Source organism: Artemia franciscana, chromosome 13, assembly GCF_032884065.1.
Source record: "Artemia franciscana chromosome 13, ASM3288406v1, whole genome shotgun sequence".
Lineage (NCBI taxonomy): Eukaryota > Metazoa > Arthropoda > Branchiopoda > Anostraca > Artemiidae > Artemia > Artemia franciscana.
In genome coordinates, this window is record NC_088875.1 from 10,567,901 (window position 1) to 10,581,256 (window position 13,356).

The window sequence follows — 13,356 nt, forward strand, 5'->3', positions numbered from 1 at the left end:
TGTTTGTTCTACCCTCCTAGATTTGTAAAAATAATTTTTTGGACATGTTTTCATCGAAAAATACCCTTCTTTGGTACTTGCATTGGAAATAATGACGAATTTACCCTCCTCCCTCTCCCCTTTGATTTCAAAAATATATTATCCTCCCCCCAATTTTCGTCAATTGACGCCACTGTCTGTCGATCACCTCACTACCTATTCATTGGGGGTGTGCTACCTGCAGTTTATAACTGCTAAATTAGGGTATTATTACATTTTTCCTTATTTTTTTTAAAGCAATAACGAATGTTCTCAGTTTAGAAACATTTGCCTGTTTTGTCAGGGATTAGTCATTCTTCTTCTCTCATATTGGTCGTTTTATTTGTTTTGGCTCTTTTACAATCCAAAACATCTTGTGATTCGACATTTCCATTCTTTTACTCGTTGCCTTTCTTGCAAAAGATGAGAAATTCCATCGATCTTCCTCCTTCTGATCTTGGCCTTAGTACTAGACCTCCTGGTTCCTCTACTGAAACCTATTGGTGTCGATACTATCGGCCATTTGTTATAGAGAACCTAGCCTTCTAAAAACAAAGAAAAAAAAGAAGTGAAAAAAAGAAGTTGCAACATACTAGCTAGCTTGAACGCTATGTAAAAGAAGGACGTTGATTTCAGCCGAGTTAGATTTGAAAAGCTGTCATGTGCTCGAAATTCTTAATCTCCAGTGTTATTTACTGCACAGATTAGTAAAATTTAGATTTCAAAAGTAATGAGCTCATGAAAATACGGTATAAAATATTTTTAGTAATTCATTATTTTAATTTTGAAGGAGAGAAAGTAAAAATTGAGTCTTTTAAATCTTAGTATGGTAAACGAATTGTCTTGTTGCAGATCAACTTTTTCCTTTTGGGGGGTGGGGGCTGTGAGAGGGCTCCATCATTACAGGCTCAAAGAACAACTTTTATTGTTACCAAACTTTATTTTGCTTAAATACTTTGGCGGTTGAAAACTCTCCTTGATTCGTTTTGACCTACTTATTTACTTATTTATTTATTTTATTTTTCATCCACACGGTACATAAAGTAAATATGGTGGAGTAGGAATAAATATAAAAAAACACAAAGAGAAAAACAAATACACACGCAAAAACAACAAAAAAAACGGATAAGACGGTGGTGAGGGGATAGGCGCGCAGAAGCTGTACTGGAGAGTTATCTGTGAAGAATCTCCAACTTTAACGTTGTATCGGGAACTAAAAATTTTCTAACATGAATCCGGTTTTTTGTCCAATGTGGAAGATACAGAAGAAATTTGCAAAATTTGAAATAATTTATCCGGATTCTTTTTAAATTACCATTATTAAGAAGGGGGAAAAGTACCTGAAGCGTAATGGATAGAATGATCACAGAAAGTAGAATAAAATTTGGCCAGCGCACGCCTATATAATAATTATATAAAAAAGTCTAATTTAAACTATCTTTGTCCTGTATGTTTGACCGATGTCACGTAACTTTGTTCGGATTGTTGTATCCTCCTCTTCATTGCTGTTGTGAAACGCTATTTGCTATTAATTAAACCTATGTGCATGAATTGAGGTGTATGGGAAAGGCTTCAAATTTGTCATTCACAGACATACTGAGGCTATAAAGATGTATTTATTGAGTATGTGACCCATATACAAGGCCATATTACCCAGTTGACTAATTTATTATCTTACTCGTCACTGCAAAAAAGCAAAAAGAAGGAGCACAAAAAAATAACACAGACAGTACAGCAGTTACTTAAAAACAACATATCGACACTGCTGCTGTAGGAGGGACGACCACTCCTGAAACAGCCTCGCGATGAAATTGTCAATATGTTTTTGAACAGCCTGACATGTTTGTGCAGCAGCCACCTCTATTTCAAGGGACGAAATTGTAGTTTGTTTTTTTATTAATGTTATAAATCTTTTGAAAAATGTTGAGGTTTTAAATTTTTTGCTCTGTCAAAAATTGCCGCTTTTCTAGGAAAAAATGGTTTAGGCTTGTCACCGTACTTGTGACCCATTACCATAGTTGAGTCTCCTCAGTATGTAGTCTTATACTTTAGATAGTGGGCCTCAATTTTGGGTCCCTATTATACTAACTTATGTACTTTAGAAAAAATGTGTTCTGTCTAAAGGGAATCAGCTCGTTCGACCAGATGCCGCCTATATAAGTTTCTTGCACATATATGAGAAACCTTTATATCGCTTTTCTCTGTGGCTAAAAGTGGTCTTGGCAGGAAAAGTGGTTTTGGTTGCAATAAAATATTCAAAATCTTTTTATCTCATTTAAATTTTAAGATTTAAAATCTCCACCATTTAGCATCATTGGTGTAACAGTCATCATTGGTGTAACAGGTGGTTTGTATTTATAGTTACCATTTCTTCTTTTTTTTTTCTTTTTTTGTAGGGAGGTTTGTGGTGCCCACAGTAGTAATGAGCTGGCCCTCATCTTGACAGTTTTATTTTTAAAACTACCATTACCGTACTTTAGACCTTAGTTCCTCCAGAGACACAGGGCGTCAATGAGTAGTCTCCAATCTTCCCTCAAGTTGGCCGTTGCGTAGATGTCCACCCACTCCGGGATGAGTCTCGTCTAGAGATCTCTACTGTTGCGCTCGTACCTTCTATGGAGCGTGCTCTTTGGTTTTCCTTGGTGATAGGTGACTTCCAGTGGAGAAACATGTTGTCTGTCCTCTTCTATTCTTTTGAACATTCCTATGTTCTCCTAAAAAGAGCTTTTGTAGAGAGTTGCTTTGGATGAGCAGATTGCACTTCCGAGAAGGAATGGTGTAAGCTTAGAATTTGAGATAACGAAGCTTTTGAAACAGACCGCTGTGTTGCTACGGGATATTCATTTTATTTACTTTTGCTTTTTTCTACTTTTTTGGAACATCCAAATGTTTTTGCTATATTCCTTCGTCATTAAAAATAATAATTGAGAATTAAAGCAACAAATAGATGTTAATAATTTAATTGTTTTTCGTGATCATCGCGGATAATTTATTTAATCTATTTACTTTTCTTTCAACTTTAATCCGTACTATTGAAGTCTTAAAAAAAAAATTGTTCCCAACAAAAAGAAGTGTAAGAGTCACGGGTATTTTGACTACGAACCACGCGTTGCCACCGTGACACGGAAAGTGACTACGGTGTCAAACAAAGAAAATGATGAAGCAAATACAGCGCCAAATAATAAACTATTTAAAACTCATATTTGTTAAGTTTAACCAATTAAATATGAAAGATGTCGCAAAATAAGATTAGAAACAACCTAAAATTTTATACCAAGCAAACCCACTATGCTGCTTTTTTTCTCGTAGCACCAGGTATATCAAACAGTTAACTGTAGTAAGTAGCGACCCGGCTCAATAGTAAACGAAACTCTAAAAAACGGAATTTTTATGCTAAAAGATACATCAAAAGAATTGGATTTTCATGCTGATTTTAAATATATAAGTTTCACCAAATTTAGTCTTTGTCATCAACAGTTAGGAGCCTGAGAAAATTTGCCTTATTTTGGGAAATAGGAGGAAACACCCCCTAGAAGTCATAGAATCTTAACGAAAATCACACCATCGCATTCAGCGTATCGGAGAACCCTATATCAAAAGGCCCACTCCCATGCTCATTTTTTCCCCCAAATCAACGGATCAAAATTTTGGATAGACATTTTGTTCCGCATAGTCGAAAACCATAATAACTATGTCTTTGGGGATGACTTACTCCCCACAGTCCCTGGGGGAGGGGTTATAAGTTACAAACTTTGACCAGTGTTTACATACAGTAATGGTTATTGGGAAGTGTAGAGACGTTTTCAAGGGGATTTTTTTGGTTTGGGGGTGGGGTTGAGGGGAGGGGGCTATGTAGGAGGATCTTTCCTTGGAGGAATATGTCATGAGGGAAGAGAAATTCAATGAAAAGGGCGCGGGATTTTCTATAAAAAAAATTCTCTCCGCTCTTTACGCTAAAGTTTTTTACTGTTTAATAAAGTAGAATTGAGAGAAAGAGCCAAACTTTAGTGTATAGAGTGGGGCGTTGAGAAGGGAACAGCCCCTCTCGTACACGAAGTAATTTCTGTTCGTTTTAAATTTTAAATGTCGCTCCCTACTTTCAGTTAAAAAAACTAGTTTTTTTTTAATTTAATAATATATCTAGAATGCCGTTAATCCTTTGGTTTTATCACTTTGGCTTTATTGGTCTGTTAAGCCATGGATAAGGTGAAGGAGTCAGCAGATGGCAGGACATCTCCAAGAGAGAATGACCAAAAACGGAGACATCTCGCGGTCTTTGAGATATATCTCCAGTTTTTTTTTTTTTTTTTTTTTTTTTTTTTTTTTTTTTTTTTTTTTTTTTTTTTTTTTTTTTTTTTGTTGGCAATTGTTTTGGTTTGAACAGATGAAAAAAAGTAAATAAGCGACAGTCACACCCAATTTAACATTCTAAAATCGTCCTCTATGTATCACATACTAATATTCGCTTATTATTAGATGCTACTGCTCCTCCACGTCCACCTCTTCCAGGAGGTGAAATTCCACCTCCTCGTCCACCGCCACCTGAGACAGATGATGAAGATGAAACATTCCGCCAAGCTCCTAAATCTAATCAACCAATTATGGTATGTTTATTCTTAGTGTTTCAACTATCAACAAAATGCCATATTTGCAGTCGATTTAAGTGTTTTTTCTTTCTTTTCAGTATTTATATATCCATCTGTAATGTGACATCTTTGTATTAGGAGTTCATTCTTTCAGTTTCTGTTTTAGTCCTTTGCAATTTTTTTGCGATTGAACAGTGTTAATAAAAAAAAAAATAATTGGCTTTTTATAGTTTAAAGGGCTTTGGTAGGAAATTCACTTGAAACGTTATTGCTTGAACGGACGATAGCGACTTTATGAATTAAATTTATTCAGATATACTTGTCTGTACAAAATATGTTTCCTCCAAATATTTACTTTGTAATTCAATTAGCTCTTTTTTTTTCTCTCTCTCTATCTGTCTATCTATTTATCTCTATGTATCTTTGTCTATCTCTCTATCTCTCACTCTCTCTCTTTTCTCTCTATCTAAAAAAAGAGGCAATTTTGCTCCCATCTCTCTCCCCCCACCTCTCGCCATCTCTCTCCGTAAAATAAACAAATTATGGCACTTCTTTCTCTCATTCTCCCTCTCTCTCCTCCTCTCCTTCTCTTTCTCTCTATTTATATCTCTCTTTCTCAAAGAAAAAGAAAAATGCATTTTAGGGCCCAGTTTTAACAGATTTGGGCTCTATAATAATCTGTACTTTCTCAAGTTGATGGGATTGCTACCCAATTATAGTTCTTCAGACGTTGTTAAAATAGCAACTGAGTTGTGAACTGTAATTTAATTATTTGCTAGCAGTAGATGTAGTTATTTTAAATTCACGGTTCATTTTAAATTGTTTTAAATTCATCAGTCATTGACGTGATTCATGCTCCTTTAAATTCAACAAATCTGGCAAAAATTGAACTTAGGGCTACACATGTATATTTTAATGTTTCATAAAGTAATCTAATAGTTAACATCAAATACAGACTTGAGCCCGTGTCCATAGAGGCTAAAGCCTGATTTGTTAAAAACAGAAATTGTCCTAAGAAACTTTGTTCGTACTTTGTCCCTGTGGTAGACTTACCCTAGTGACTCGGTCGCTTAATGAATTTATGAAATCTGACGACTTATCTTATTTTTGGGTGGGGGGGCTCTCTGAGTAACCGTGCTCCCCCTTCGTTCCTTGATTTTGGAGGCAGTTCCAAGGATGATTCTGACACCATGTGATTGTTCATTCTTGGGGCAGAGGGCTCTTGGAAAATTTTATTCTTATTTTGCTCTTGGGGCTAGACAAACCTTGGGTTTGATCACTCGAAGAATGACTTTAATTCTGACGGTCTGATTTTAGGTTAGAGAGGTTGCCCCTTACAATATCCCTCCTTGCAAATCCCTCTTTTATGTCTATTTTCTGTGCTCTAAAGTTCAAGAAGTTAACTGTTTTTATCATTGTACTCGTGGATCCTCACGTTTATAGTGAGCCCTGTTTGTTTTGATAATGATAAATACTTTAAAAAAAAATCGATGTTTAATGGCCTTGGGTGCACCTTGGCCTAGCGAACAACAGGTTCATTTGAAGCGTGGAAGTGTCTTCTATATTTCTGATATTACGCTGATGATAATGTTCTTAATTCTCTAAAAGATATGCCTTAAAACTAGATCATGATGCGAGATACGATAAAACTTTATCATATCAAATGCTGTCCTTAAGAAATTCAAACCACAGACAAAATGTAGGTGTATTGATGTCCTGTTGATTCAAATTCGAGACTGTATCAAGCTCTCAGGCTCAAGATTGGGGTTCTTAGGATATCCCCACTACCTTCACGGGTTAAGGTAGTGGTGTAAATATTTAATACTTTTCAAGAAAAAGAACTGACATTTTAACACGGGCACTATGCGTTGTACGCATGGATGCCGCGAAGGAGGTAATTAAAACTTCAATTTGAGGCCTTACCCCTTGTGTATTTGTTCCCCTTTTTTAGGTATTTTCAAACCAAGTCATTCTATATTTAACTGATGTTTTGCTAGCAATCAAAACCTTTAAAGGAAATTAACTTATTACTATCACACCTATCCATTGGTCAACTTAATTTTGAAGTGTATAAAACTCTAAAAATAATTAGAATCTTAATGCTCATATGAGCTAATATAATTTATTTGTTTATTTATTTTTGTTTTTTATTTGTTTTTGATCTTGCTTTCTTTTTGCTACTTACAAGGAAGCGATTTTTGTTTTGTTCTTAAGATTATAATTTTGGGACATTTTTATCTTGTTTTTGCCAATTCTGAGGATCCTGCCCTTTTTTTGGTCCAAAGTAGAAGGAAATTCTATTGGCCATAATTTGAAACCTTATCTGAGGACTGTGTTGGATAGTCTGAACAACCATGCCCACCTACGTAAGGAATAAGTGTAGAGAAGAAATTTTTTTAGAGGGGTATAGAAAAGTTATGTGGAAGGAGAAAAATCCATTATTAGTTCTATTTTATACCAACATCGCGAATTTTCAGGTTGCCGCCCATGGTTTACATGAAGAAGTTAAGCAATGGTCTTCCAAAGATAACGATCTAGTTAAGGCAGCCAAGAGAATGGCGTCTCTAATGGCTCGTCTTTCGCAACTTGTCCGCGGAGAGGGTGGCAATAAGAGGGACCTCATTGCTTGCGCCAAGGAAATTGCAGAAGCCAGTGAAGAAGTGACTCGTTTGGCTAAAGATCTGGCGAGGCAATGTACTGACAAACGCATGCGCACAAATCTTCTTCAAGTATGTGAGAGGATACCAACTATTGGCACTCAGCTCAAAATCTTGTCTACAGTGAAAGCAACCATGTTAGGAGCTCAAGGTAAAGACAAATTCCAATCTTTTCTCTCTCTATAAAAAAGAATGAGTATACAGGGGTAAACAGCAATTACAGGTACCTTGTTGGTAAAAAAAAACAGTAATAATAACAGTAAATAAAAGGTAGACAGTGCCGCAGGGTGACCTTAAGGTAGTGTTCCCCTCGGGAAATCGTAACCAAGTAAATGCAGTCAGCATTGCAGTGCAGCATTGCACTGAACGTTTCGTATATATAGTATTTGTTACTAGTTGTAATAACAGTGATAACAGTGAAGTTATCTTATTGATTGATTCCATGTGCAGGTCAGACACAAAATTTTAAAACTGCTTTGATTAAAATACCGAGTTTATTTTATTTTTTTTTTTACAGATAGTTGAATATTTCAATGTGTTAGGTTTTAGTTTGACTCTTTGTGTTATTTTGGGTCAACATATAAATTTGTACGTCAATGGGTATGGCTGTGATTTTTATAGGTTTAGTACCTTATATTTTATTATGACAGGGACTGCCACTGGTCGGCATGACTGCTTAAGGTGTTTGACAGTAAAATCATTGGAGTTGAGTTGACCATTTCTATTATTGCTGTAAAAGAGAAAACAGAAGATATTGAGTCAGGGATACAATGTTGTTAGGATGAACCAACTATCTGGTGTAAAAGATATGTTCAGGAAGTTTTAATTCGTATGTTCGTTTGCACAATGGAATGATGAGAATGTGTTAAAGTTCGTTTAGAACTGTTTTGCACTAAAAATTTCTTATTATTTATTATTTAATTCTGTTTCCTTTTTAACTTATTTGAGAATTGATTATTTTTAAGCCCTTTAAAGCGACTAAAATTAAGAGCTAATCAAGTCCTTAACGTAAAAAAAGTAAAATAAAAATGAATTGATTGATTTGTCTTCTCAATATCTCTGCTTTAATGGGACTTGGTCATATATAAGACTTCCTGGAACCACACTTAGCTCCATTTTAGATTCTGCAGTTTTGTCGAAAAAAAATGAATCGATTGATATTGTCCTCTGAATATTTTAGTTGTAATGGGACCTGGTCATGTATAAGAATTCTTGAAAGTGTGCTAAGCTCTTTTTTATGTTCCTTGGTTTTGTTGAAAAAAAAAACTTTTTTGCATGCTGAGCATGGTCTGTGTTGCGCAGGTACGATCTCCTGATTCGATGCCTTTGGCTGGGAGTGCAATGCGTGATTGGGGCTGGGGTGTAGATCCAGCATTTTTATTGGTGGCAAGAGGGGTCCATATCTGGATAGTCAGGTGGCATGGGCTATATAATAACTTTTCTCCAAGTTATTGGGGGGGCAACTTTCTTACTCCTCCCCCTCCGAAACGACGCCCCTGGCTGGAGGTAAATCTTCTGACGCCTTTTCCATCTAAAAGAATATAGAGATCAAAAGAAAAAGGAACAAAATGAGATCACCATGATTAAGATTATGTATTTTGTAATGAATAATATACCATTTTTAACTATTTTCTATGCCAAAATCAAAATACAGCGGTAACTTTCCTTTTAATGTTGTGATTTTTTCGTGCATATCCATGCTCTTTTCTTTATCTATCAATCTATCTATTTATCTATCCCTATTTCTCTTCCTGCTTCTTTTTATCTATCTATGTATCTAATAAGCCTTGCAACTTCGATAGCCTAGTCTCCAAAAAGGCTTCATGCCAACCGCTATTGGCTTAAAACACGCTAATACTGGCTGAGTTGAACGATGAAAGAACATTTTATTCTGCTTGTTTTTGTCTTAGTACCTGGAAATCCACCAATATGCCGCTAGTCTTTCCCCATTTTAATCACTAGTTCTATGCATTTGTTTAACCTTTGCATGAAAAAATAAGCAGATGGCATTAATTAGGTGATTGCTTTAGGAGTAGCTTCCGGTGGAGTTGTCATTTAAGCAGTCCTTCCTTGGCGTCTCCGCCGTCAGGAAATCAGAACGCTCTGTGCCTGTATATTTCTTTTGTCTAAAAGATAAAGGTATAGGATACGGCATTAGACTTTACAGTCCCTACCGGCGGTGCTGATCGCCGTTTCTTGGCCCTTCAGCCAGGAAGTGCAATGGGGGGTTGGGGGCCAGCCATCCTGTGCTTTCGCACACCCTTCCTGTTTACCTTCCCCAGATTTCTCCAGGTACCCATTTAGAGCTGGGTCGACTCTGGCTAAGCTTACAGAGTCACGCTATTGACCCCCGTCCCAAATGAAGAATTGGGTACACTGGGATTCGAACCCGCGTCCTCTCAGACAAAGGATCCCGAATCCAGCGCACCAACCAACTCGGCCAGGACGGCTTCTTTTATCTCCTCGACGAAAAATAAGAAAAAGCTCATCAAAGAAGGTCTGTGGATGTAATTGTGGGAGACAATCATTTTTAGGTGTCCTAGCATGAAATGCGAAACTAATTTTGTTAACAGGCCTTTTTCAGGACTAATGTACAGGGATAATTGAGTTGAATTGAAGAACGAGCTGACAATTACTCCCAACTGTAGGGTGCAAGATGCTCGGATTTGATCTTGGTCTGTATTCCAAAAAGATCCAGTATGAAATGCATTCTCTTGAAGTAATTTAGGAATATGCTAGGGAATGTTATCCTGGCTAGGCCTTGAACAAGATTGTTGCTCCCTTGGCTTTGATTTTATCACAAAGCTTTGCAAAAGAGGGCGGATCATGTGAGTGGAATGATTTATCTGATCTAGAGGACATCTGCTAGACAAAGAAATTTTGGATTTATCGCCGTCCTGATCATGAAGGTTAAACCAGGGCTTGTCTCAACTAAGGACTTGGATGTGCTTTGAAGGAATGGGACTTTTGATTGGGTCACTTTTAACGATTTTATGCTCTTTTTTAGCCTTATCTATGTCTTCGAAGCCGTTCAAAGGGGGATGGAGGAGGCAAATGGGTCAGATCTCCCGGGCGCGGCTGGGAGGTTGCGCACTTTGATCAAATTTTTCACTTTGATTCGGGTGTATTTGCTTATATTTTCGTCGGAGGGGGCGCTGTAAATAATTTTTCCTCGGGTACCACTAACTCTAGGAACGGCTCTGTGTTTTCCAGATGGAAGACTCCTCTATTGGCATCCAAGAGTCTTTTGCAAGCTATCCATAGCTCATCTTTTATTAAACCTAAGAATTCTCTAATATCTCTTATGGTGGTAGAATTTGAAGGTGGCTACAGGCCACAACAGCCACATAGTCACCACGAAATGCTTGAGCACTTTTTCACCAATTTCTTGTTCACTTTTAAAATATGTTTTTTAAGAAGGTTTTTTAATCCTAAAAATGAATTTGACATTACAAATAAATTTTCAGAAATTGAATGTAGTATATCAAATGCTTACATATGAGTTTGTTAACTGACGCTTAATAAAGTTTTAAAGCTTAAATACTTTCTCTAGAGCTTAAATGCTTTCTTTCCGGGATATGTTTTCTGGAAGAATGACCTATGACTGGTGAATTCAGATGATTCATGAAATTAGATGATTTATAATTTAGTTACTCAGGCAAGAAGGATGGGGTACATGCCCCTGTAGAACCGACTGATGGAGATACCAGGGACTACGATGAATTTTACTTACAGTTACAGGAGCAAATAGACAAGGCCCCAGGTAGAAATATGGTGTTTTTATTAGGAGATTATCACGCCCAGGTTGGTTGAAATAGAAATAGATGGTATCCTAGTCTAGGTAAATTTGGTGTACAAAAAAAAAACAGTAATGGCTATAGACTGCTGCAATTTTGTAGGTATAGCAATCTAGTCATAACCAATACGGTGTTTGGTCATAATATGGCCTACAAGTTAACGTGGTAATCATGTAATGGTAAGACAGCAAACCTTATTGACTATTTTTTTGTAAACCGAAGACTGGCAGGATCAATACAATATACGAGGGTATATAGGAGTGCTATTATTGATGTTAAAATTAAGATCATCATCTATTAATGTCTAGAGTTAATTCAAAGCTGAAATTTCGGAAAGGTAACTATTTTCCGAGAACTTATGATGTACATAGACTCCAGGATGAAAATTTGAGAGAAGCTTTCCAGGAACAGTTGAATACTAATCTGGAGAATTTAAAATTTGACAATGTAGGAGATGGATGGAATAAAACAATTTGAGAGAACAATTTGTAAAGTTGTTGATAGTGTGTTAGGGAAGAAAGTTAGGAGCGCAGATAGAAATATTAGTGAAAAAGATTTATGTTTAATAGAAAAGAAAAGGGGCTTATACAAGAATTATCTGAGTGATAGATCATATGAAAACAAAAGGAATGTAAAGAAAGTGGAGAAATCATCAAAATATGAACTAAAGAGGTAAGAAGTGGAGGCCATGGATAAAATTGCCAAGGATCCTGAAGATGCAGCTAGATGGTATCATAGTAAAATATTGTACTGGTATGGTAATAGATTGATTGGGAGTTGTCAATCAGGACGTGGCCCAGTTAAAGATAGGAACGGGGCCACAATGAGTAAAAGGGGAAGAGATATAGAGAGATGGGCAGAATATTTCGGAAATGTACTAAATCAAGACAGAGTTACAGGAAAAGATATCGAGGAAAACGATAAAGTTTATGTTACCTTGGATGTGGGGGAAGATTAGTTTTGTGAGGAAGAATTAGCCACAGTACTAAAAGGTCTAAAAAATAATAAGGCTGTAGCTGCTGATAGTGTAATAAATGATTTTTCTTAATTATGGTGGCTCTGAGGTTAGAAATACGTGACTGAAGATTATGATTAGGATTTTTGAAAAAGAGGAAGTACCTAGCGATTGTAGGAAAAACCTAATTAAACCACTGTATAAGAAAGGTGATAACATTGATGTGGTAATTTCCGAGACATTTGCCTGGTCTCTGCAGGTAGCAAATTACTTAGTAATATGATACTTTTTAGTCTGAGAGATGCTGTAGACAAAGTTATAAGAGAAGAATAGTGCGGTTTTAGAAAGGGTGGAAAATGTGTCGACCAAACTTTCACTCTTAGGTTAATAATTGAGAAGTGCCTGAGTTATCAAACACCTTTGGTCCTTAGTTTTGTAGATTATCATTCTGTTGGTAGAAGAGCTTTAGTGAAGGTCTTATCCTTGTATGGTATACCAGCCAAATAGATTAAAGTGATTAGTGCTATGTACGAGAATAACACTGCTGCGGTTAAGGTAGTAAATGCGGTTAGCAGCTGGTTTCGTATTAAATCAGGAGTTAAGCAGGGTTGTGGTCTGTCTCCCTTTATATGGATCATTTTGATTGACTTTGTCTTAAGGAGTACAGGATAGGAAATGGGAGAATATGGAATCAAACGGGAAGGAAATCTCTCCTGGACTTAAATTATGCTGATGATTTAAGCATCCTAGATGAAAGTGTGAGCAAAATGAATAAATGATTTTTTAAAGGTTTTGCGAGTTGAGGGTGCTAGAATAGATTTGACATTTAATGTTAAGAAGACTAAGTCACTAAGGCAAGGAATAAGTGAAGATGAAAAGGAGACGTCGGATAAGGAAAAGATTGATCAGGTGCACAGCTTCACTTCCCTTGGTAGTATTATTAGTAAAGACGGTAGGAGCAGTGAAGATGTTAAAAGTAGAATCAGGGTGTTTTTCTCACAGTTAAAAAAAGTTTAGAAGAATAGGAAGATAAGTCTGCAGACCAAGATTAGAGTGTTGGAAGCTACAGTGATGACAGTTGTCAAATATGGCTCTGAAGCATGGGCGCTTTTTAAAAACGGAAGAAGATTTGCTAAATATTTTCCAGAGAAATTGTCTACGGATTCTTCTGGGTACGTGGCTTACTGGCCGTATTTTAAACAGTAGGCCCTGCGAAAAGTGTGGTTCAATCTCGCAAAAGGTTGAGATGGCTGGGACACGTTTTACGGGTGAAGGGTGACAGATTGGCGAAAATTGTCCTTTTTGGCCAACCGTCAAGGGCTAAACGGAAATCAGGTCGTCCG

General features: G+C 36.6%; 1 protein-coding gene across 2 annotated transcripts in view; it reads left to right on the plus strand.

The window, feature by feature from the left end:
- LOC136034505 (vinculin-like) overlaps positions 1–13,356 on the plus strand; it is an 86,880-nt gene that overhangs the window by 54,178 nt on the left and 19,346 nt on the right. For both annotated transcript variants that reach the window (XM_065715724.1, XM_065715725.1), the window contains 2 exons: positions 4,495–4,622; positions 7,082–7,412. In XM_065715724.1, coding sequence (XP_065571796.1) covers positions 4,495–4,622; positions 7,082–7,412 — 459 coding nt within the window. The remainder of the gene's footprint in view (positions 1–4,494; positions 4,623–7,081; positions 7,413–13,356) is intronic.